Source organism: Nuphar pumila, chromosome 10, assembly GCF_984573655.1.
Source record: "Nuphar pumila chromosome 10, dmNupPumi1.hap1.1, whole genome shotgun sequence".
Classification (NCBI taxonomy): domain Eukaryota; kingdom Viridiplantae; phylum Streptophyta; class Magnoliopsida; order Nymphaeales; family Nymphaeaceae; genus Nuphar; species Nuphar pumila.
In genome coordinates this window covers 80,987,857-81,014,847 of record NC_143258.1, presented here as the reverse complement: position 1 = coordinate 81,014,847, position 26,991 = coordinate 80,987,857, and the positions used below count along the sequence as shown (strand labels likewise).

The 26,991-nt window shown below is 38.7% G+C and overlaps 1 protein-coding gene and 1 non-coding gene across 5 annotated transcripts; one reads left to right on the top strand and one right to left on the bottom strand.

Annotated features, from left to right (window-relative positions):
- The first annotated feature begins 3,015 nt into the window (after nt 1-3,015).
- Nucleotides 3,016-8,526, top strand: LOC149827011 (cyclin-T1-3-like). Of its 4 annotated transcripts, XM_090019112.1 has the most exons (8): nt 3,016-3,125; nt 3,388-3,522; nt 4,854-5,217; nt 5,360-5,441; nt 6,533-6,667; nt 7,029-7,204; nt 7,319-7,470; nt 7,602-8,526. In XM_090019112.1, the coding sequence occupies exons 3-8, from the start codon at nt 4,982-4,984 to the stop codon at nt 8,195-8,197; spliced, it is 1,377 nt and encodes a 458-aa protein (XP_089875238.1). In that variant the 5' UTR covers nt 3,016-3,125; nt 3,388-3,522; nt 4,854-4,981; the 3' UTR covers nt 8,198-8,526. The 4 variants fall into 4 exon arrangements, with proteins under 4 accessions (XP_089875238.1, XP_089875239.1, XP_089875240.1 ...); XM_090019113.1 differs by lacking the exon at nt 3,388-3,522 and having other exon boundaries at nt 3,017-3,125; XM_090019114.1 differs by lacking the exons at nt 3,016-3,125; nt 3,388-3,522 and having other exon boundaries at nt 5,161-5,217; nt 6,035-6,667.
- A 7,136-nt stretch (nt 8,527-15,662) lies between these two features.
- On the bottom strand, nt 15,663-15,734 carry TRNAH-GUG (transfer RNA histidin (anticodon GUG)). The gene has a single exon. It is a non-coding gene; the product is annotated as a tRNA-His (tRNA).
- Between the last annotated feature and the right edge of the window lie 11,257 nt (nt 15,735-26,991).

Sequence of the window (26,991 nt, the reverse complement as noted above, 5' to 3'; positions counted from 1 at the left end):
AAAACAAATTATCATCCATTTAACCTAGGTTACCACTAATCCAAGATGAGTTAAAAGAGTTAATTCACTAGTTAACCCTTAAAAGGCTCCTTTCATCGTTTTTAGGTGCATTTTGAAGATACGATATTGAGGGTAAAATGATATTGAGCCAGTTCGTATCCGATCCATTGATTGCCCAAGAGGGCAAAATATTTCTTATATGGACTGTGTGACAAGGCTACCCGACCCTATAATGTGGACTATAGAAAACTTACTAAAAGGAAACGGGTAAGGCATATATCCACCTCCGAGTCCAAGCCCTTCACGTCCTTATGATGTGTTTATAGTCACAAATTTTGCCCCGTACCCGACCGGACTCGATTATTTTATACATATATATTTAATAAAAAAAATCAAAATTCCACCGCCGCAGTTTGTAAAGACTGCTGCAGAGCCCGAATCAATCAACAAGCCCATTCCGGTTAATGACCCGATGCAAGAGCAGATGAAAGAAATGAATCGGGCCATCAAAGATATCCAGTCCAAAAGCAAGGGCAAGCAAACCTACTCTGGCGAAGATTTTTATCATGGTCTGGACGGGGATGACAATCTGGAAAATCTCCCTCGCAAGTTCCTTAAATTTGACGGAACAAGCAACCCCAAGGCTCATTTGGCCACCTTTTATACCGAATGCGGCCGTTTTAGGAAAGACAATCGGGCGTTATTCATTTGCTTTCCTCGCAGCTTAGAAGGGGTAGCGGCCAGGTGGTATGCAGACCACATTAATCCTATCGAACTAAGAGAGTTCGATAAGGTCGTGAACTTGTTCATTGAGCACTTCATGTTCAATGTCGAAGCCTCACCAACCCTCAATCATCTATACAATTTAAAACAAATGGAAAATGAGAAAGCCAACGAATTTATCCACAAGTGGAGAAGCACCTGTAACAGAATGAAGGTTCCCATCCCAGAGGAGCACGCCCTACAGATTATTCTGAATAATTTTGCCCAGCCTCTGAGGAACCTCATTTCTACTTCGCTCGCCAAATCATTCATCAAGCTAATTGAGAGAGCTGAATGGCTCGAGACTGGTCTGGACAATGACCTTTACGAAGAATATCCTTTTGTCAAGGGGAATCCTGACCAAAAGAAAAAGGCGCACGTCACCTATGCCACAGAATTGTCAAATCAGGGCAGCAGCAGTTCTGGCAGCAAGAAGAGCAAGAAGAATCGTAATAAGAATGCAGGGCATTCCAGGGCCGAAAGGACAAACTCTGCAGCCCAAAAGGGGAAATTTGTCAAACAACAACCTGCTCAGTCAGCACCGCAGCCAGACACAAAGCCGTCCGAAAAGCCGAAACACGAGGGTTGGAGTTATGACCAAGAGTTCACAGCCCTGGAACAGTCCCGCGAAGACATCTTGGAATATATGATGTCTAAAGGAATGATCAAGCTCCCCAAAGTGGCGGATCCTCCGGTCACTATGGGAAAGTGGACTGACAAGTTCTGCAAGTTCCACCGGACTGTTGGACATGACACAAAGCACTGTTTTGTCCTAAAAAACATCATCCAAGATTGCATTGACAAAAACCTATTGATTGAGGATGAAGAAGAACAGCCGGAAATCTTGTCCAAGCCATTTCCCAAGCATTCAGTTTCGGTCATCACAGAGCAGACATTTTCTCTTCAGGACAGTATCCAACCATGTTCTAATCAGGATATTCAGGATCAACATCAGGTCCTAGTCCTTCGCCAAGCGCAGTCTTCCGCCAAGAGGGTGGATATCACTGCATTTTCCAGCAAACCCACAAAAACAACGGCAGAAATTGCCAAAATAGTCCCGAGAATCCCGAAGCGCTTTATCAAGGCAACTTCAAAGAAAGAAGAAGCTTCAGGGTCAGTTCAGAAGCCAATCACTGCTTTATCCAACATTTCCATCCTGGACCTGACCCACGCTTCACTTGAGCACCAGCAAGTGCTAGAAGATCTTCTCAGAAAGATCAAAGTCAAGCGTAGCACCACTCTGCAAGATATGGCTCAGATCGTCAATCAAGCAATGACGAATGCACCGATTACATTCTCGGATGAGGATTTGCCAAAACCTCATTCCTTTCACAATAACGCTCTCTATATAGTGGTGCGAACCAGGGGCATGACGGTCCCTCATGTGCTCGTCGATGGAGGCAGCAGCCTCAATATCTGTTCTGAGATGACGACTAAGGCATTGGGTCTAAAAGAAGAGGAATATACCCCGGATCCGATCACGATCTACGGTTTTGATAACCATGAGCAGACAGCCAAGGAGAAGACATTTCTCGAAATCTTCATCAACTATTCGGTGCATACTGTACTCTTCCACGTGGTCAATGTGCCACCCACGTACAATCTGTTGCTTGGACGTACTTGGATTCACAACGCCAACGTTGTTCCATCAACCTTGCACCAATGCATCAAGTGGTCGAAGGGAAGGCATGATCACTACGGTCCTAGGAGAGGACCCGGAAGAGCGACTCCCACAGTGTAAACACCCCAAATTTTCACTCACCTTCTTGACATTTCCACCAATCATCATATTTCGGTTCTCTGGAACCAATGAAGGGCAAAATGGTCATTTTCCAAGATTGAACCTTGCAAAATTCGAACCTGGTTATTGGTTATTAGTTAAATGATCGGGTCTACCAACGGAGGGCTCCAGGAGGTTGGTAGGAGCTGCAAGTGTGGTGGGATGTTGCAGGTTCAAAACCCCAGTGGCACGTTTAATAATAACTGGTGCCCGGTGGGGTCTGCCTAACCACAACTCGCCTTTTAAAAAAAAATGATCGGGTCTGGGTCAACCCTGACCATGAACTGACCCGACGCGACCCATTTACGGCCCTATGTCAACCCCATCTTCCTCCCTCTTTCCAACCACCAACGCGATTTCTTCTCGCTCCTTTCCTGGATTTTCCGCGAAGTCGCCGGCAGGTGAGTTCTCCATCCCTTCCCTATTTGGATTTTTATCTTATCATGTTTTTCTTTTATATGCTTGTCTGGTTCTTCTCAACTCTCAATCTTTCCCCTCCGATTCCGTCGATTCCCCTTGAAAATCCCGCTCCAGAAATCCCTCTTTTTTCTTTACGGAGTAGGGTTTCTTCTGCGTGTTCCAAGTAGGGTTTTCTTTCTTCTCGCGTTTCCTTTTTTTTATTTCCGAAAAGTTTCCTTTTGTTTCTTATAATTTAGAAACTATTTCCCGTGGTTTTTTCATTATCTCGAAACTGTGGAATTTGGTTTTTGTTTGTTGTATCTCGTTTTTATTAGGTTCGGATATTTGGGATTCATGTTCTTGTAGTATTTGAAATTCCTTCTCATGGAATCTGTTGGTGTTCAGTAATTTGATTGGTTTCTTTCTCCCCGCTTCTTCTCTTGCAGTTGAGCGGTGTAATATTATTGAGAAAAGTGGTAGTTGGTTTTCAATAAAATTTTGCCTGTGGAGAAAGAATAGCTCGGAAGAATCGTCTGTCCGTGGAATTTGAAGTCCTCGTCCCCTTTTCGTGGGTTGTTCTGGTGCGTGAGTGATTGTGTTTTTGAGGATGACGTTGTTCAATCATTTATTTGTGTATTGAAGTTGCTAAGATTATGTGATCCAATTGTTTCAATTTGAATGATTTTTGACTACTTGCTACGGATTGGATTACGTATCATTCTCTAGCATGACGTATTTACATTCAAAAATTCATTCAGAAGAATTGCTTGTTGCCTGATGAGGCCATGAATCGAGCTTATTCATATGAATTATATGTTCACATTCTGTTATGTTGTCCGGAGTGATATCGTTTAATGGTTGATTTGTGCACTGCATTTGGTAATATGAAATGTTTCTTGGTGAGGGATTGTTTGTTATGGGTTTTGAATTTTGATTGAAGATTGGTTTTACATGTTATCCTAGCATAGCAGATTGCCAGATTCGTTTTCAGCAAATGTCAAGTATGGTGTGGTTCTAATTGATGATTGCTGATTGTCATTGTTTTCATCCTTTTCTGGGTCAGTGAGTGTGTTTTCCTGATGTAACGATGAAGGATGTTGGTAAGGGTGCTTTCTGTTCAAGGAGCTCGACGATTGGAAAAAGATATTTGAATTATTTTCTTATTTGTTAGTATTATGATACCTAAAATGTCTGAAATCCATGTGTAAAATCTAACATAAACTAAATGTAAGACGTAGATGATATCAGGCTGGCTAAAATACTAAAATGATTAATTTGAAAATACTAAATGATTTCTTGCATTGGCAGTGTTCCAGAATATGAAGTCAATATAAATTGGGTCATTATATCCAACTAATCTGTGATCTTCTCATCGGTGTATGGATGTTGTTGGACAATAAACCATGTAGTGGGGTTTAGTATCATTGTCATCTCCATAATGTTGACTTGTCCTATCTATCCAGGGTTAATTTTATGGGTCCTATTGCTTCATTGGTTCCTATTGAAAGCTAAAATCTGACTCTCCATGTTCGTTCATATATGTACTAAATGCCTCTTTAACCTGTATAAGATGGACATTATTTTGTGTTTGTGTTAAGATGCATTAAAAGTATGTAGCCAAATTGTAGATGCTCAAAACATGCTAGTAACTGTGTATCGTGATGTAGGCCAAGCTCTAGATAATCAGTTGAATATGTCAATCTTTCAGACTGAGTGGACACATGATTAGTTGTATTATTTCATTGTTATGTGTCTGTGTAAGATGTAAAGTGAATAGCATGTTTAAGCAAACTATTTTCTTGATCATCTTAGTTATTTTTCCTTTTATTTTTGTTCTTGCAGCCTGCCACTTTCCCCTCTTTGTATTGGTTTTCTGATCAAGTTTTCCATATGGTTCCTATTTTTTTTACAGGACAAATTAATGTTTTTCTGAATTACATTTTAAAAAGAGAATTGTTGGAACACTATCTGGAAAGCATTCTGATAACAAAAAAAAGAGATGGTGACCATCTGGAAAGCATTCTGATAAGAAAAAAAGAGATGGTGACCATGGCAGGATGGTTGCCTGATGTTCAACCTGGGGTAGCTGGATCATTCAGACTTCCTCAAAACAAGTTAGAGGAGCCACACTACTCTAGCTCTAGTTGGTACTATAGTAGAAAAGAGATTGATGAGAGGTCCCCTTCTAGAAGTGATGGCATTGATTTGAGGAAAGAGACATGTTTGAGGAAATTGTATTGTGGCTTTCTTCAGGATTTGGGCATGACACTAAAAGTGTATGTTTCTACATCATTATTTGCTTCTTAAGTTTTCATACTTCAATGTGTGATCCTTATGTAGTATGCCTGTTTCTTGTTATGATGATCTGATATATCATCCTCATCTAGCTGACAAAAATGCCTTGACCTTTACTTGCAGACCTCAAGTTACTATAGCAACAGCAATCATGTTTTGTCACCGGTTTTTCCTTGGCCAGTCTCACGCTAAGAATGATTGGCAGGTATGTCCGTTATAGATAATAAATGTAATGTGTGTGGTCTTGAAGAGAACTTGTGCTGCCCTATCGATTCATCATCTGTTTTTACACTGAAACAGGTTGATCATTCTGGTTTACTTCAAACTTCACCCATATGATAACATTAAGATCTATTTGAATATATGATTTACATGTCCACCTGCATTTTCTTCATTTAGAGAAAAATACTAGTTGGCTGATAGCCTGGTGTAGGCATAGATCATGGTTGGTATTGCTGGTAATATGCTTACTTTTGTCTATATGGGTTCCAATCTTTTCTTTTTTTCTTAATTTCTTTTTATGGATTGACCATATTGGAAGTTGTACAAATCAATAGGCTCTCAATTATGTGATGAGCATAGTTAATAGCTTGAACTTATCATGCTATTTTAACATTAAATTTAAAATAAGTGAATAAATCCAAAAATAATGCAATAGCTATCATTGATCAAAAGTTCTTCACTCTAACATGATATTTCAAACAAACAATCTGTATACTTTTAGTTATTAAATATTTTCCAATTTAATTTTCAAGCCTTTGACTTTCCAACTGATCCTCTCTTGTTTTCAAAATTCAGATGGAGATGCTGTATCTGATTTAGACTGCTTGTCATTCTTTGTGCATTATGTATGGAAATATAATGTGATTATGGTTGACATCTGAAAGAACCAACTCAAAAAGGACCCCAAAGTATGGAAAACATCAAACTGTAGCACCCCGTATAGGAGACAAAATTCTATCCTAAGTAAGAAAAGGAGCTTTTTGCAAATTCAAATTTTGGTAAGTGCGATTTCCCATCTGAGGTTTCTATTTATGCTACTCCTTTTGGTTTGGAAAACATGAAATCCTAATGTACCTGATGTGAACTGCTAGCACATCAAACCATGAAACCAACCGTCCACTATTTAGCACAGTGTATGCTATTATATTCTGTTGATCATGTCATCCTTCTTTTGCAAGGTATGCGATGAACATAGGATGCATTGTGTGATGATCGAGTTATGAAACATACATGAAGTCTTTGCTATTGTGTTTCATTTTGGAAATCTTCCAATTTAATGGCGCATATTTGCAGACCGTTGCAAGCACTTGCATGTTTCTTGCTGGAAAGGTGGAAGAGACTCCTGTTCCACTTAGAGATCTCATTTTTGTAGCCCATCGGTTGATTTATAAACAAGATCCTGTTGCTGCTGAAAGGATCAAACAATGGGTATGTGAGACGACTTTGTTGCTTGTTTTGTTTTGTTCTCGTTCTCTCATAAAAAATGAACTAATGATGATGATGACCTGAAGACTTGGATAAGCAACCCAAATGAGCTTTGCTTCGAGGCAAAATGATTCATGGATTAGGTCTGAGCCTTCTATTGTGCTATTGCTCTAGTCAGTGCTGAATGCCACCAATGTCAGTCTTGCTTCATGTGCAAATCATCATGGATGTGGGTGACATACTGACTCATGAGTTCAGTCACTGTCTCGCAAATTTGACACAACATATGACTGATCAGGGTCCTGAATTGGCTCTTCGTTTTCTAAGAAATACCTAATTCTTCTGGATTATGTTCCCTTTACAGGATGTCCATCAGAAGCAAAAAGAACTCATTTTAGTTGCAGAAAGACTTCTACTATCAACAATTGGATTTGATTTTAACATTATCCACCCCTATACGCCACTTGTCACAGCAATAAAGAGCTTGAAGCTTGGCCAAAGTGAACTGATCAAATTGGCCTGGAACACTGTAAATGATTGGTAAGCATACACAAGCTTTTCTAGGTTAGATAATGATGTCCAATGGGTTGATTTAAATTTTTCTTTAGTCCTTGAAATTCAAGAACATGACATTTTTGTCAACTGGGCTTCCAGCCTGCAGACCACACTTTGCTTGCAGTTCAAGCCCCACTACATAGCAGCTGGTGCCATGTACCTTGCTGCAAAGTTGACAAATGTTAAGCTTCCTTCTGGTGGGGGTAAAGTCTGGTGGCAAGAATTTGATGTCTCTCCATATCAGTTAGAAGGTTAGTTTCTTGTTTCTTCTTTGAAAGTATTGTTATTATCCATTAAATTTATGATCCATGTTCTATTGTCATGTTCTTATTATGTAGCCATGCTTGTGTTTTTATTCTTGTATATATTTTTATCTACGCAGAGGTTATCAAGCAGATGTTCGAATTGCTTGTTCCTAAAGGAGTAGCCTTGGCACCCCCTCATCCCCAGGCAAATTTTAGACCAGTTTCTAGATTCAACACAGGAGGTGGAAGAGAGGGCTTCAGCAATTCATCTGCCAAAAGTTTACATCAATGGCAAAATCCAGTTTGTGTTGAAGTTCATGTTGAAAGCATGCAGTCTGATAATAGGGCTTGTGAAAGCGTGCTTGTGGAAACCAATAGCAGCTGTGTGAAAATTTTCGAAGATGGTTCACACCAAAAGCAAGATGTCCACCAGCATAGATTCAGCGAAGGCAGTGCGATGTGGATTGGAGTGGAGATATCCGGTGATAAGAAGGCACTTCAGAAAATTTCCGTCAACGTGATCAGTGATGTTGATAAGGAGAGAATCAGAGCTGCTCTGAAGAGGCGAAGAGAAGGACATGCTATTAAGCAAACTGCTGTTATTGCCGATGAACAAGACTCTTATGATGCTTGGGTTGAGAAAGAATTGGAAGATGGTATTGAGTTAACAGTTCTTCCTCCAAAGCAAAAACTGAGGCATGATGGGCCCATCTTCAATGTTCAAACTGTCTGAGAAGATGTAGGTGAATATTGTGTCATTATATACCTGATTGTTTCTGCTTTAGAAACGAAACTGTTCATATATAGCCAGGTAGTTCCATTTCAAGTCGGCGCAGAAGCTACAGACAGCTCTAATCTGAATAAACTATTTGTAATCATAGAATATGTTTCAGTAATTTAGTCACATTGAGTTCCCCAACTTTTGTACATATTATCATTATCATGGAGATGGTGGTGATTGACGTCATCATTCTTTTCAATTTTGTCATATTTTGAATTGTTTCAAATGTAAAACAGTTCATAATTTTTATCAATGACTTTCTTTTTCCCTCTTTGGCTCAATCTTGATTTGCCTTGTGGACCTCCTATTATGTTCATGACTGTTACTTTCCTTCATTTGCTTCTTTTTTGTCACATGTTTGCTGAATTGCAATAATATATTGATAATATCAACAAAATATCAAAAATTATAGAAAATATTTATGATCTTCATGGCCGTCCAACTCGCGAGCCTTGGTGAAGAGGAAACAATTACAACTCTTATTTTGGGATTGCGAATTCATATGTACTTTGCTAAAACAGGCCTGGGGCGATCTGAATTTGACTTGGGACAAATTGATCTTCCCTAGCCACTTGGATTCAAAGGAGAAGTGCTGGAAATTTATTTTGGGTGTCTGGGTCCTAACGACATGGAAATTGATCTGGCTAGAGCGCAATCATCCAATTTTCACCTTAGTGTTCATGGCAGCCTGGTGGGTATTCTTCTTCTCCAGATCAAGTGGGAAGTCACGGAGAAAGCGTGCAGGAAATGGCCAGGCCAATCAATCGAGTGGATTGGAAACAACAGATCCATTATCTAACTATAGCAGTATGGTGATCCGTGTTAGATTCCTCATTACACCCTGCGCACTCAAAGCTCAAGCATCGTCATCTTCACGCTTCCAACTGTACAAAAAGGTTTATCAGGGCCAACCTGATAAATTAAAATTTTTTGGGAAAAATAATTGCAGAGTGCAACCCTTCAATACAAGAAATCCACTTTTCACTAAACCCCATATTTTCAAACATATCAAAAATTTTAAATCAAAAGAATCAAACTTCTTTAAGGTCAATCTTCAAAATAAAAATTGTTTACATGAGAGCTTGATTGAATGTATCGTTTCGTGAGCTACTACTACTATACACGTTTCATGCATCCTCTTCCCTAGAATGAAAGCACTTTGTGAATATGAGATTAGTGGGTTGACTATCTGCTTCAATCTGGTGGCTAGGGTCTTCGTAATGATCTTTAAGATTGTGCCAACCAATGAGATGAGCTTGAATCTACCGTTGTCCTTGGCCTGTGCATCTTTTGGTAGTAGAATGATAACCGATTTGATTTACCCATGACCCCCAACACCTTCGCATTAGAGTGAAATTCGTCCAACAATTGAAGCAGGTCCCCTTTTATGTAGTCCCAATTTTCTCTAAAAATTTCGATAGGGAACCCGTCAAAGCCCGGGGATTTCCTATTCGGAAAGGACCATACCATCTGTTTGATTTTCCTCCAACAAGAATTTTCCATCAATGCTTGACTGACCAGCTATGCTAAGAGTTTTGAAATCCATAGCCGACGACATGTCATAATTCGCCGTTACAAAGAAAGAAAAACAACTTTCAAAGTAGTTCGAGGTCCTAAGAAGGATAGAAGGACCTTCAATTCTTTGACCCTCGATCACCATGACCATAATGTTGTTCATCCTCCTCCTAGTGGCAGCACACATATGAAAATACCTCGTATTGAGTTCCTCGAATGCGAACCAATACGCCTTGGCTCACTAAGTTGAAGAGCAATCTATGAGTAATTGTTTTTGTTTTATCAAGTTCCTTTTTTCTTTCTTTTAATATGCAAGTAGGGACATAAATGGATCGGATTAGGACTGGATGTGGCTAATCCCATATTCGACTAATCAAACTAATGTTGGCTAAATGCATTCTAAGGTGAAAAATCCATACCATATCCATTTTTTTTTTTTACATGAAAAGGGTTTCAAATATTTGTCAAATTTGGATATATGATGAATTCAGTCACAAAAAAAAAAACAAAACCATATGGTTATAATCGGATACATATATGTTTTTTTTTTAATAATCCAAGGTGGATCCATGACCGACCACACATTGGCTGGCTTGTGTTTGGTAAAACCCTTGAGGTCCCCCCTGCTTCGGCCTTGCAGCAAGGGATGCCACCCGTAAATTTTGAACTTGTGATGTGTGATATTCGTGGCCCAGTCCGGCGTTTGTTGGCTGGTATAGTTTTGGCTGACTAAATGCGACTAAACATAATTGAATTCAGTGTAAAATCTAATTCATTGACATTCCTATCTCCAAGGAAAGAAAAAGTAACCAAGCATGTGCAAATTGTGATGAGAATTTGCAAGTTCAGTCTCAGCTGCTATATAATATGCAAGTGGTTGCACAACTGCTGGTAGTATGAATAGGCCTCTAGCTTGTTTGGGTTGGCCATATTGTAAAAGAAAAGGGAGCTCTAATTCTCTTAGCTCTGTTATGAAAAAAAAAAAGTAAAAGGGAGGCAAAAAAGTTGAAAAAACATCCAAGTGAATAATAACTGGTGGGAGCTATTAGTGCACGTCTCCTTGTGGTGGGACTGGTGGGACGTGGCAGGTTCAAACCCCAGTGGTATGTTGAATAATAACTGGTGCCTCAACTTACCTTTCAAAAAAAAAAGACATCCAAGTGTATCGAACATAATGGGATGGTGTGAAGAGGCAATTTAGTAATTTAATTCACAGTTAACTCAAGTTATATATATTGGAAGTTACTTTGATTCTGGTAACTTACTATTTCGCGTTAACAGTGAAATCTGGTAAGTTACCAGATCACATTTGCAGATAAATGAAATCTTGTGAAATCTGGTAATTAGGGATGGCAGTGGACCGAGGGAAGAAGGCCCCCCTCCTCGCTCCATTTAGACCGGGGATGAAGGGCATTAAATGGAGATGGAGGCAGGGATGAAGGTTAAAATCCATCCCCCTGCGGGGGATGGACTTATGCTTTTTCCCGCCCCACCCCGCCCTATCCCCAATCCTTTTAAGGGATGACAATAGACCCAGGGAAATGGGGCCCCGCCCTGCCTCACCCCCATTTGGACCGGGGATGGAGGACATGAAACAAGGATGGAGGCGGGGGTGGAGATTAAAATTCATCCCCATGCGGAGATGGAGGCGGGGGCGTTGGTGGAGACCTTGTCCCCCACCCCCGCCCTGGTCCATTGCCATCCCTAACTATAACAGTCACGTGAAATCTGAAAATACGTTTTAACGTTATCTTCCATAATCACTACCCGATTTACAGTTGTAACTATGTAAAGATAACCTATAACTGATTATCGTGAGTGTATATCTATCAACTGTTTCATTTTTTACCATTAACAACTCAACGAGAATACAATTAACTTCTTCACGTCAATACCATTTTATCATGGTATTGGAGCTTAGGTGTTAGTATATGATAGCAGCAATGATGGTGCCAGCAACATTGGGAGTGAATCGATGTTCAATACCGACGTTGAATCCATTCTTTCTTCATCACTCTGACAACTCAGGTATATCGCTGGTCTCACAACAATTAACGGAAGATAATTTTTCTATGTGGAAGAGAGCCATGAGTGCCAAGAACAAACTTGGATTTGTAGATGGATCGATCACCAAGCCTGAGTCGACATCATCATTCGCCGCATGGGAGCGATGTAACAACATGGTTTTGTCCTGACTTCTTAACTAAGGATCTTGCATTGAGTGTCACTTATATAGAATTAGCAGCAGAAATTTGGTTAGAGTTTCAAGAAAGATTTTTTCAATAGAATGCTCCCAAAATCTATCATATCCAACAAGAAATCATTAACATGAGGCAAACACACTCTTCAGTGGCTGCATATTTTACCAAATTAAAGGGAATGTGGGATCATATATCCACATATGTCATCGTCCCACCGTGTTCATGTGGGGTCATGAAAATAATCCAGAAGATGCGACAACGTGAGAGGCTTACCCAGTTCTTAATGGGCCTCGACGATAGCTATAATGTCATTTGTAGTCAGAGATACTCCTCATGAGCCCATTATCGAGTGTTTCTAAGGCATATGCACTCATAATCCAAGAAGAAAGACAACGAGACCTCCAAGCCACCCCTACTCATGACCCAATTGCCGCCACTGTAGAGAAAATTGGCCATGCTATGAAATCTCTATGGAAGCAACCCTTCACATCATAAGGTACATCAAAACCACCTTGGGGCAAGGCGTACTCATGAGCTTATCCAGCTCCATGGACGTCATTAGACCGATTGGGCCTTATGCCTAATGACAAGAAGGTCCACTTCTGATTATTGTGTCATGATTGGATCCAGTCCAATATCCGAAAAAACAAAGAAGCAGTCAACGATCGCCTATTCATCTGCGGAAGCTAAATACTGGACAATGGCATTAGCCAGCTGCGATCTCACTTGGATTAAATATTTTTATTGGCTGATCTTGGCATCCACCAAGACCATCCCATGACCCTGTTATGCCACAACCACCTTATTCGAGAGAAGAATCAAAGTGGACTCATCCATACCAAATGCATCTCCACAGACTCTCAGTACGCGGATACCTTCACTAAGGCATTAAGGCAGCAACCAGCTATCCATTTTGAAGGCCAAGTTCGACATGATTGATCCACATGCTCCAACTTGAGGGGGGCGTATTCTAAGTTACCTTGATTCTGGTAACTTACCTTTTCACATTAACAATGAAATCTGGTAAGTAATCATGTCACATTTGCAGATCAATTAAAAGTGAAATCTGCAAATACGTACGTTTTAACCTGATCTCCCATAATCACTACCTGATTTACTGTTGTAACTATGTAAAGATAACTGTAACTGATTATGGTGAGTGTATATGTGGGCTGGGTTTGGTTATGATTTTTGCCAAGTACCAACCGAACCCAAGTGTTTGATATGTGTTTTTAATAAATGTAAACTTCTGAAATTATACAGATCTGGGTTTAGAATTTCATTTTTGTGATCTGGCAAAATCTGAACCTGACAAATCTTTATTTGGGCGGGTTCGGGTACACCCTGATGCATTAGTAAGGGTTCTAACAGGTCGGGTTTACCCGGACCCGACTTGGACCAAAAGATATGGTGGCAAATAAGAAGACCCAGGTCGGGACCTGAAGGTCCCATTAATACATGGATCTGGGTATAGTTTGTGAAATTTTATACTAGACCTGGGCCGGACCAGAGTTCCGATTAAGACCTGCAAATTTTCAAAGTAAAAATGATAAAAAATATTATTTTATTGGGTATGGTCCTGGTCTGGTATCTCGGTTATGGTTTCTCTAATATCTTATCCAATTAGATCCAGGTCCGGACCCAATACCATACACGAAAATCTGGTTCAAGTTTGGTTCCACCTGGATCTGAACCAAACCCAACCCGTTGACACCCCTATGCATTAGATAACCAACCAGCTGACAGCCCTAGGTGTAACTAGTCCCAAACCAGCAGTTTATATTTGCGATATGCAAGTTGGTCGTGATGAGCCCATATTTAAGATGAGTAATCTGGATCCACTAAAATTATTAGATTAATAATTATAGATTCACCTTTCTAGTAGTCAATGTTGCTGTAGTTTAGTGGTAAGAATTCCACGTTGTGGCCGTGGATACCTGGGCTCGAATCCCAGCAGCCACATTTTTATTTTCTCACAAATCTCTCTCTCCATTTTATGACAATTTTTATCAACGGGCTGGCTGAAGATCAAGAAAATATTTACGATCCAACTTGATTGTGGCCCAAATTAATCAGATCCAAGTACACTTTTATATCATATCGACCTAAACAAATATGGACTTAGGTATTTAACAGATAAAATGGTAGTGTATAATCTATAGTCTATGGTTTTTCAAATGAAATCACTAGACGTGTTTGTATATCAATTTCTCGAGTGTGTCATACACTAATCAAAATGATTCATTCAAGTAAGATAGTTCTCTAATAAAAAGGGATCATGATGCATCTGGATGCTTAGGATTGGATGTAAGATAGATCCCATTATATGTCAAATGATGGGATCCGTTCTCTTCTCTTGTTGAACTGCTATACATCGACCCATACAGATTAGGGGTGTCAACAGTTTACCCGGACCCGTACCAAACCCTATAGGGTCCGGGTATGGTGATAAATAAGAAGACCCAAGTCCGGACCTGAAAATCTGATTAATATATGAATCTGGATATAGTTTGTAAAATTTTATACCAGACCCAGGCCCAACCCGAGTTTCCATTAAGACCTGCAACTTTTGCGATTTTACAAATAAATTCTTGGGTTAGCGAAATAGCTCTGGAGCACCCGTTTCCCTTAATTGACAAAGGTTTACCATGGTTAGTTTTAGTGAACTTACCTGATCACTCTTCTCTTTCTTTAGTCAGTAACCATCATTTTTCTTTACATTATATAATCTAGCTAGGAATAGTCCATAACTGGCAGGACCATGGTTGCACATATGAGCCGACCGTGCCTGAGCCTAGGCTGTTCAAGCTCGGGAATGTGCAGCCCGAACTAGATTTGAGCTTGGCTGTAGCTCGATCCTAGCTTTAAATTTATTAATGGGAAATTCTATTTAGAGTCTCAACCTTTTATATGATATTCCAAAAAGAGTCCCACATTATTTAAAGAGAACATTTCAAGACCTAACTTTCCATTGAAACTATCAGACAAAACCTCTATCCCCACAAGGGCTCGGCTAATGTGGTACGATCTACTTGTTAATGCCACCAAGTTAACTAAACATCACGAGTTCGAAACCCATGGGAGTTATTCTTTGTTGCAATGCCGAAGCTGGGTGTACTCTTCAATGAGCAGGGAGGACCTTCAGGGTTTTACCAATCAAAGATCTGCCAATAAGCAGTTGGTAATTGGGGTTTTCCCTTAGCTTAGCCAAGAAAACCTCTATTTGAGTTAAATTACTAAATTGCCCCCCTTTTGATTATCCAGTTCTGTTATATTCACTTGGATATTTGTTTCTTGCATGTATTTGGCCCTCTTTACTTTTTCTTTTCTTTATTTTTGAGGTGAAATGAAAGAAAAAAATGTAATAAAACAAAAGAAATTTGCTCATAGTCTTGCTTTTCAATTCAACATTTAATTGGCAACACCGGTGATATAACGACCCTTTGCAGTTTCGCGCACTAAAAGCTCAAGCATCGTCATCTTCACACTGCCAATTGTACAAAAAAAAAAATTGAGTTGCCCAAAAAAAATGAAGAGATCCTTAACCGTACACGTGTCAGTAGATGCGATCAGTACTTGCTTTTTAAACTAGAATCAGGACTGGTGAGAACGGAACCAGAAAATGAAAAAAGAACTTGAACATAATTAGAAAACTTCTTATTATATATAATTATCAGATTGGGGGTAAAAAATATATAATCTGTGGCTGCTGGGATTCGAGCCCAGGTCTCCACGGCCACAACGTGGAATTCTTACCACTAAACTACAGCCACTGTTGTTGACATAATTTTACTGCAAACATTTTATAAAATAACTTTTCTACCAAATTGGTCATTCCCAACCCTTGGTTTGGTTGGGCGATCCACTTTGACCCCACATCGTGTTATTATGTCTATCGTCAACTGAGCTCGTGTGGATCGTGGACTCATAGTGGTGGTCCAAAGATGTCAAAAGCATACTAGCTTTATGAGTGCATATGACACTTTGTTTAGCCAGGCAACAAAAATGCTTGGCATCTTGTTGAAGTGTCCAGACCAAGTTTCAACCTGACCCAGTTCGCTCAACATGCATTCAAGTATGATCAATTAGGGCTACCAATGGGTCAGGCATAGCCAGCACGATGTCCACAAACCTAATAATGTTAGACCACGGGCCACTATTGTAGGTCCGAATAGTTAATCAGGACGGACCCTTTTGAACATGGTAGTAAACAGACACTATTGTGGCTAGTCTGGCTTAGATGTATATAAACAAGGCCTAAAATGCAACCAGAGATCCAATTACATCTGATAATTTTGCACGTACATCCGCAAAGAACCAAGGGTTTTATTTGATTAATGTACAGCCTGGTTCCCACCAATTGGGTTGGACCTGAGCGTCATTTTGTCTAGGCCATGTGCAATTGGATTTGGACCTTGACCCAGACCCTATAGCAACAAATCATTGTCGGATTTTAATCTGGATCCAGTCGTTCCTAGCCCAGATCCAACCCATACAAGTCATTATGGGCCAGTGTGAACCGCAAGCACGTGAAGAGAGAAGAAGTTTCTTTATCAAAAGACACGTGATTTATTCATATTTGAATTGGAAAAAGTCTTCCATGTGGATGTCATTTTCTATGGAAAATTTCCATCTCTTGGAAACAAAATCTTCCAATCGGATATACTTTTGCATGTAACTAGAGTTGGGATTAGAGTCTGACTAGATACTAAAATTGAATCCTATCTTTTTATTAATTGGATATGATGTCTTTTGTCGAATCTAACTAAACAAGTTTTCAAACAAATATCGAGGGGTTTCCCTCGATAAATATATATATATATATATATATATATATATATATATATATATATATATATATATATATATATATATATATATATATATATATATATATATATATATATATATTCTTTTTTCTTCAATCTAAACTTGGTTTATGTATTTTTTAATATCAATTTCATGATTGAGATTCGAGAAGACATGCAAAATATCATGATGATAGTTGCATATACTTTTCACAAATTCTTACAAGAAACAACCTTTATAGAAGCAATTTAATTGGTATGAACCACAGATTAATCATATATTGATAATAAATGGAACAAATTCTGGTAAGAATCAAGGATCCAGATTTGATATAATACGATTTAACATTTGTTAATTCATTCTCATCTAATAGAAATATAACTCTTTTTGCTTTGTCTAGATTTCTTGATGAATTCTACTATAAAGGTCTTTTTTATTGGTCCTAATCTTAGTAGTTTTATTTTCATTGGTGAAAGTTTTTATATCCGTGTTGGTTCTAGTCTCAATATAGTTTCTAGGGTCATCATTGATAATTTTCAGTTCAAAATAATTCTTTATCTAAATTTTGATCTGTATCAATTGTATATTTATCTTCTAGGAAATCATTAATAATTATAACATAAAATTATTTGTATTTATTTGTATTGTAATTAGATAGAGATAAAAATCTCTTTATGCATGTTTACTTGTAATAGTGATCCATAAATATTGGAGTCTTTCACATATACATAATTAATATATTTTGATCATATATTAGTTTGAGATTGTTTTATATTTTTTGTTTATTGTCTTAAAACATTTTGTTTTCAATATTTTGCTTTTACATGTAGTTTGAAACATTGGCTCATTGCTATAGCTAATTAGATATACATAGTAAAATTATGTGATATTTTGATTTTCAATGCTTATGCTTTTTTAGTATTTTTTATCATAGTATATATGCTGTCATTATTTTTATAACATAAATGATGAGATATAATTTTTAGAAACTTTACCATCATCAATATCAATGTCTATTGAAAACTTGTACCAAAATTTTTAGATACATGTTTCAAAAAAAATGTAACCGAAACTTTTGAGGGTCTCGAGTGCATCTCACATGTTCGTCTTTGAAAACTATGATAAACTTGTATCAAAATTTTTAGATACATGTTTCAATAAAAATGTACCCGAAACTTTTGAGGGTCTTGCCTACCCATACCTGCATCTCATACATGTCCCTCTCTTTGGCAACTATGACAATGACAACAGTAACTGAAACCCACTACGGTTCTGTCTGGGATATGGGTATTAAAGGAGTTTGGAGGACAGCAGATCAGGTTACATGACATGGTAGGGTCGAAACAAATTTGGATTGTGTTTGGGAGAGGAAAGTAAAGGAACGTGTGAATGTCAATTGGCAGCTAACTCCAAATAACAGAAATTTCAAATTTCAGCTTCTCTATTAAAAAAAAGGTTTACAATTCCTTGAATCACAAGGATTTGTGGTTCTTAAATTTCTGGTGGTTCAAAATTTTTACCTCATTTACTTCAATAAATATTTTATTCATCTATTTTACTTTATTATTGCATACAATAATGATGCAATCAAGAGACTTACAACTACACTCACCTACAACCAAGCATGGTGAAGAATAAGGAGTTGATATCCTGAATCCTTGAAAGAGTTACTTATACTTTCAAACAATAGAAAGAATCCACAACTCTTTTGAAATCCATTTTACTTGAATTTCAGTTTTTGTATTTTCCCAGACTCCTTTCCAATCCCTCCGATTCCCAAACATAGCTAAATAAGATTCGGATTTGATCAGACATTCGACCCAAACCTGATCCATTGACATCCCCAATAGCTAACACCATGGAATACGAGACCAGAACGGGTATGGCCCCATTGAGATCCATATCCAATTAAAGAAGTGTTGTATATGAATCGGATATCCGATAAAAAAGTGTGGTATATGAATCGGATATCCGATTGAACCCGATCCATTTACACCCCTCAATGCCGTCAATGGCGGTTAGGGCACAGAGTCCATCTCACTGAATTTTAGGGCTTCAAAGGAGAGGGAGAGAGCAGAAGAAGGCCTTCACTCTGAGAACCTCCTACAGTAGTGCTTCCCCTTTATTGGGTTTCCCTTAATTTTTGTAGTTTTAGTTTCGCAATTATATTCGAGATCTTTAGGGAAGAAGAAAATTCTTGGGTTTTTTTCCTGCTTTTGGGTAATGCGAGACCGTTAATATCATGATTCTGCGGCACAACTGAAGGGTCTCTGAGTAGGAATTAATCAAAATCTTGAAAATAATACACGACACGACATGTGAGCGCACCACATGACACGTTATGATAAGTGCAAACATTATTTTATAATATATATTTTCATATAATGTATTTATAAATATCAATACATCAAGAATATTACCTTTGTCAATTAGATAACAAAGAGATATGTGTCCTCATGTCCCAGTTTTCAAAAAAGTTTGCATTTTCGTGCCTATGTGTCCATCTAGTTTGGGGCTATGTGTGTGCTGATCATGCATACATTTTACATGTTTATTCATCTTATTTTCTACATGATCCAGTGTAAAATCGCATTAAAAGGCCGTCTTTATTGTTGTTTTTGAGAAATTGCATCAAAACCCAATTTTTTGGAAAAAAATCATATTTTTTTATTCGGCCCTGTGTTTTTTGATATTTTTATTAGATAGAATTTTTCTAATTCATAATTTAGTTAGATTAGAACTTACTTTATTACTTTGAATTAGTTTTAGAAAATACCCCTTTGAAAAACACGTTTTTAAGAGGAGACCTGTTTGTAAATTGAAAAAATATTTTGGACTACTTTTGAAAACTTTGTTTTTAACCTAATTAGGCTTATAAATAGTAGTTTTGAGGGCTGAAAAAACATTTTTTCCAGCAGCCCTCTTACTTCCCTTGCCTCTTGCCTTTATCTTCCCTTCTTCTTCTTCATTCTTGACCGATTTCTTTTCTCCTTCTATTTCGCCTTCTTCTTCCTCTTCTTATTCTTTATTTCATCGATCCTCTAAACCCCGTCTTCATCGGCTTTTCTTACCTTCTTTGTCGAGGAGGCATGTATGCAGCTGAGATCAATCACTTTTTTCTCTCAACCAGTCCGTCGAAGGCGATCTGTGATAGGTTGTTTCTTTCTCTCTCTTTTTCACCGTAGTTTAGGTTTTGCATCTCATAAAGCATAGCATCGCATTTAGTTTTAGTTGATCGTCACAACATCTACAGATTTAGTTTAGTTTATTTTAGTTTTATTGCATCTAAAAAATAAAAAGAATAAAAATATGTTTCATTTTGATAGTTAAGTCATTTTCTGGATTTAATCATTGAAAAGTCTTGATTTAGGTAGATCGTAGTTTTAATATAGGATTTATATTTTGTTTTCTTGTTTCTTGATTAATTCTAGATTAGTTTAGGATTAGATTTAGTTTATAATAGTTTGCAGCACGTTTTCTTTTATGCAGTTTATTTCTAGATCATATAAATAGAATTTTTGTTATTAGCCGATTAGTTTTTTTTCCTTATCGTTTTCCTGAAATTCGATTTTGACGCCAAGTAGTTTGTTGTTTAGTTTTAATACCAGGTTGGTTAGCTATTGTTACTCTATGTGCTTAATGTTTTAGTTAGTTAGTTTAATTGTTGGTAGCTTTTGTTTATTTAAATAAAGTGCTTGAGCCAATTCGATAGTTGTAGTTTAATTTTTTTTTTACAAAGTGATTAGTCGTAGGTTACTTGTAGCCTCAATTTCTTTACAGCAATGTCTTTTATAGTTTTGTCAATTAGTACAACAATGTTTTAGTTTTTTATTATTAGTTATTTTCAATCAACGGTTAGCCTTAGTTGTAATTATTTTTTTAGTTACATGCTTTCATTAGAATTATATTTTAGGTAGTTTTTATTTCAGTCGAGTCCTTGTTTTTTTACTTTTAGCAGATTTGTTTTTTGTTTTATAGTTATGTGAGTTAGTGTTGTACATTGGTTAGCATATTGCATTAGTTAGGTATACTAGTTCAGATTTTTGTTATTTCTCATGCATAGTTAGATTGGTTAAAACATCAATAGTCGATTGCTTTGTGATTTTGGTAATTTTAATTTCTTATGAATAGGTTAGATTATTTAATTGCATAATTCTATCTTTTAGTGGGTATTAGGTCCAACATGTTTGTGTGATTCATGTTAAGCTAATTTAGTCTTTATTTTATTATCCATTTTCATATGGTTAGCATCAGCCGTAGTTGTTGATTCGGATTAACCGATTGTGAGCTATGTGCTAGCCCTGCACACTTTATTTCTGAGTGACCGACAACACCACTCTATCCTGAATTCATTCAAGAGCAAGTGAATGTTGCCCAAGGTTTCGTCAAATCGGTGCATGATCCTTATGCACCCACCTATAACCCAAGATGGCAAAAGCATCCCAACTTCACGTGGAGAGATCCACACGATCCTCCTCATCTGCCCTCCCAGACACAACACAGACAGGGTAACCTTCCACAAGGTTACTTACGTCCCACATTGCCACCGGCCCACCCTATGCTTAGCTTGCCTTCTCCTCAGAAGCCCACATTGAGTTCATCTTTTCAGTAAAAGTTGTTAGAGGCCTTTTCTGACATTAAGGTCACCCTTTGTTCCCACACGCACTCAATAGCGAAGCTAGAGACTCAAATAGGACAGTTGGTTGAGGCCTTAAGCAGGCGAAATGAATGAAGCCTCCCGAGTTGGTATGTTTTCAACCCGAAGGGTAAGGACCCATGTATCACGACCTGCACCTCACAGAGTCTCACTATGAGCAGGTGAACTCTATTATGACCCTTTAGAGTGGGAAGGCATTTCATCCTACTTAGGAGTCGACTGGCGAACCCACCACCACACCCATTGCTCAGTCGATCTCCTCCACCAGGCCATAGAGAACGGGCATGACCCATGGCCTGTGCCTTCTTCGTATATTCCCGTAGCCCCCTTTCCTCAGGCCTTGGCCAAATCGGATGATTTTGACAAACAAGGGGCATGCCTGTAGGAAATGCTTGATATATTCAAGCAATATCACATCAACTCTCCCTTGTCTGTCGTTGCTTATATTGATAGATATTCGGTTCTTAACTCTCCACCATTTGAGAATAGTCTCCACGTGGAGACTAAACTCCTTCCTTCCAGTCTAGAGAGTCACCGTAGGGTGCATAGGGGTAGAGTTGGAGGAAACACAGTGCACAGTGTCACAGATGACAATCTTTTCCTCAGAGCCTTCGATTGAACACGACTTTATGTTCATTGATCTCATGGACGATAAAGGGTCACCAGAGATCCGTCTAACTAAGGATGTAAAACTTAGCACTTTATGGGAGACAACCTATATTTGTGATGTACTATTAGTAGTCTTAATAGTTTTCTGTTTTTAGGTAGTTTTCTTCTTTCATGAGTTTGATGTTTAGAGCATGTATGCATTGCAATTTTTTGTATATTTTTATAAATTGCATAATAGGTAGACAGATGAAACCTTTGCAGAGCAATTCACATACCGTATTCGGTAAGGTTCCACAGTGTGAATCACGTTACTTCTACTCTTTTCTTCCATTTATTTTGTTTTCATATGCATTCACTCAGTTTCATGCAAGCTTGAGAGAGTGTTACTGAGGACAGTGTCATTTAAGCATGGGGGAGGGTGTAGTTGCATACCCAGATTTTTGTGTCTTTGTACTTTCACTTTTGATGACAACTCATAAAAATTGGGCATTTAAAGAACGAGTTTAAACCTATATGAATGTTTTACATAATGTAATGTTTTTGGAGAATTTTTAAACCCCATAATTTTTTTTTTCTGACATTAATCTAGAAAACCGTGATTGTTTATATGGATTTCAAAGAAATGGTGATAGATACATGTTAAAGTTTATTTTGAATCACAAGTATGAATATGCACAAATTTATTTTTAAAAAACTAAGCAAATGAACAACATTGCATTCAAGAGCTCAAAAAATGAAAAGAACATACGTCTAGTTGTTTGATATCTTCCTATTCTCCAATAGCTGGGCTCAGACATAAGTTGAAGTGTTTGATTCTCATGTCAAAAAGGATAATGAAGAAAATCACTTCTTTGTCTAGTTGATATCTGTGGTCTATTTGGTTCGAGCAAGTAAAGCCTGAGGGGTGTTTACACTTGGTGCCCTAAAGCCATCTGGTTTGGGAGCCACTAACTCAAAAGCTCATTATATAGACTTTATAGAAAGCCTAATGGATGTTGATATTGCACATGACAGAGAAGTAGACTATATGTAAAACTATGAAAAATTTAGGATAGTGACTTGAGCAATTAAGTCTGAGGGATACTTTGTATAATGCCCCAAAATTCCAACTTAGAAAATCCTTGGATTTTTAGAGATTTTTTTTTGAAAAATATTACGCAAGCGGAAAAAACATAAGGGAAATCAGTTGGAAAATTTGAGCGAGTTACAGAATGAACAACAAAAAGCAACATTTCATTCCACAGTTGATTTACAAAATGATCCAAAAGATATACATCAACTCATTTACAAAAGGGTCTCTCAAAACAAAATTGAGAATTTTCCAAAACCAACTGTCAAGACCGCGTATGTCCAAAGTGTGGGTCCAAAGTCTCTGCCACACATCTGTCGTGATCGCACCTCTAGCAATCATCACCTGTATCCCCACGAAATGGGGTTAGTGCTCTTGCGAGTTGGTAAGGTAATATCTACAACCATCCACTTATGAAAGCACAAGCAGTAATAGCATGAATGCAAATATCAACAGGGCTAACAATTGTAACAACACAAGTAATTTCAGCATGATGGAATAGTAAGATACATTTGCAAATATTTAAACAATGCAACTGTAACATTTAAAGAACAATAAGCAAGACAATGAATTTAAGCATCTAAACAACTAAGCAGTTAAACAACTAAGAACTGAACTACGACATAAGCATTAATTCATAAGTCAGTAGTTAGCAAGTTAGTTTAATTGTTTTGTCTCGATAACTACTTTGAGTACGTGAAGAAACCTCTCATTCCGTAAAAAATACCGCTGACGTTTATTATTCTATGTTATGTGATAACCGGGGTACCTACAGACTGAGTAAACCTCATGCAGGCAGCTCGTAGCTGAGAGAAAACCTCGTATAGGTGACAGTTTGCAATCCACACTACTGCAGTAACTGAGGCACCTCAATAGGTCACCTCGACCTCCCTAACTCTGAGTGACTGGAGGTCAAAGGACGCCTTTGCTCCTTAAAACGTGTCATGAAATCGACCGATCACTCAGGGTTGTACCATCCACCCTCTCCAAGGTGAATCATTTTGTGAATGGGCGACTGGGCGGTTTATCTTTTTAGGGATTTAGTTAGTAAACATTTCCTCATTTCGAGGTACTTAGGCTCATCTGACCTTATATTCCCCGTAGGGCAACACGAACAACACTCAAAGGTCTAACCCGCCCATTCACATGCTTGAGCCTCACTCGGCCACAAAAGAGCTTTTCGCCTGTGAAGGTGACCATCACACATTCATTATTTAGTGAATTATGACACAACGAGCACAAGTAAGCTCTACTCACAAAAAGGGACCAATGCCCAACACAACTTGCCATGGAGTTTCAAAGTGCACAAGATTTACAAACACGTGTCATAGCCCTACTGTGATGTCCATGTCCCCTTGTCATTTGGGACGAGTCAAGTGTCAAATGTGCATATACATCCACGTGATGTAAAACATACAAGAGTTCATTCGAGACATTTATACACGTAGTAACATTGTACATTCATAGCTCAACCATAGGCATAGGCACTTGACTATAAGCACGATTCAATCAATCCATTTGAGTTCAGTGACATGATGTGCAAGTGGCAAGTTTTCATTCGTGCTAAACATTGATACTATCATGTCATATCATGCTCATAACGTAAAATTCATAACCATGCCAAATAGTATGCTTTATTAAGCCTAGTGCGAGACATCACAACGCTTGAATATCATGCATATGATAGGAAATTCGCAGTCACGTCAAGTAGTGCACGTGTGATATGACAGAGTCAAGTGTGTTGCGAAGAGTGTGCTAATCCATTTTCACCATCCTGCTATCCTTGAATGAGCCATGTGCTTATGGAAGTATTTTGATTCCATCAAGCATACTTTTGACAATTTCTTATACATACCAAAGTGTGAATTGTGCCAACTAAGCATGTCACATATGTTTCATATCAAGATCGTGCCAATATGTGGAAGTGTGGAGTGTACCTTACCAACAAAATTCATTGCACAAACAACCATAACTTTTACGTATGATTCTTGAATCATCCCACAACATGTTATCACATTGATGTTTTCATGTCATATTATGCTCATTTGCATACTTGCAACTGTGTCAAGATGTGCGACAAGTGCACGTGACATAAGTCATTTATCATGCATATTATGAAAAGGTACAACATTGAATATTAAGTTTAAAATTAGAAAGTTCACAATTGTGCATAGAAATGAGCGTGATACATCGTATTCAAGCTGCAACAACCTTCATTTGGCTCGAATTATACTATTTAATGTGAATGCATCCAAATGATGTTGTAGGTGCGGTGAATTTGCAGCACACGTACAAGTGCATATATATAGTCCAAGCGGTGATCTAACTACCGCAACATCAACAACCTAGGTGATGCCCAAAAGCGCCCACGCTGTAGGAACAACTGCAACAACTATGTGCTGCCAAACGAATGCCAAATGCATAGAAAATTGACAGCAAACTGTTTGCTGCCAAATGTGTGCAAAACGCATACGGAAAATTATAGCAACCCAATCGGCCATGCACTCAAGGTATGCAGGGAAACGCAGCCCGCTAAGTGTTTTCAGCAAGCGCACTGCTACAAGGAGTTTGTTGTGCACGAGGTGCTACCAGCAAGCACCAATGTGCAAGAAAATTATAGCAAGTATGTTGTTGCAAAGGATCCCACACTCTGGGCCATGATGTAGCAGCGAGGTGTTGTCAAAGGTCCACTAGCACAGGTTCGTTGTAGCAAATCTTACGCTACCACACCATAAATTTCAGAATGCTAAAATGCGAACCACATCAATTGAGCAAGTCACAAACGGTTATATACATGCATTTCGTGCCCGTGACAAGGTGTGTTAGAGGTGCATGTGTTATGTGACAATTCTCGTAGCATGCTGCGTTATTATTTTAGCAGCCCAATTTGTTGCACAAATAATCGTACTTTTCGCATAAAATTCTTGGATCATACCGTAATGTACCATCACGTTTGCTATCGTAATTTGTCGAGGAATGGCAGCAAGCATGGTGCTGCCACCCAAACCACTCTAGTTGCAACACGCGCCCAGGACATGGGCAGCACGCATCTCTCGCAAGCTGATGCCCCGGTGGCTTGGAGGATGGCCATACTATCACTCATACTTCAAGCTCGCAAGGAGTCCAAGGAGATGTTGTACCATCCCCTTTTTGCCATCGCAAGGAGGGGCTGTAGCCCGACTACCGAGGTGGGATGCCCACTGGGGCACCCTGCTGCAGGCCACACCTACCACACCCTACTGCCAAATGTAGCCAAAGGGTGCAACCAGCAGAAATGCTGCCAGCTTGCTGCACTATATGTGGCAGCAAGGGACCGATCCTTGCCAAGTGTAGGGAAACGCAAAAGAAAGGCCCAGGTTTGATCTGACAGGTCCAGACCTAGACCAACTATGTTCAGACCCCTAACAGGGTCTGAACGAGATGAGCCAGAACCCGGTGTGGCTCAACTACACCCACCACGCAACGTAGACCTGTTGCATAAGTGCAGAGGCTGCTACCAAAAAAGAAACTCAAATGGGTAGGAGGTTCGACCACCGCGGGTTGCAAGCCTTGTGGCTAGGCCAGGGAAAACCAGGCTGCTGCCACCACCGGGCAAACCTTCAGCTTGGTCAGCTCGCTGACCAACTGGTCCAGTCTCGCCTCGTTCAGCCAAGGCAACAAAAGACATACAACCCTATGTGTGCATAAAAAGAAATCGATTGACTTAGGTAGCTTAGCAACTGAGCATACCCTTGAGTGTTGGGCTGCTAGGGGTCTCAGCTGGGCTGCACCCAACTCGGTCTCAGCAGTAATAAACATTAAACAAAATTTAATAAGTCAATCATACTTACAGTGCGATGGATGATGCACGCAGAGTCTTGAACCACACTTTAAACACTGCTCTGAT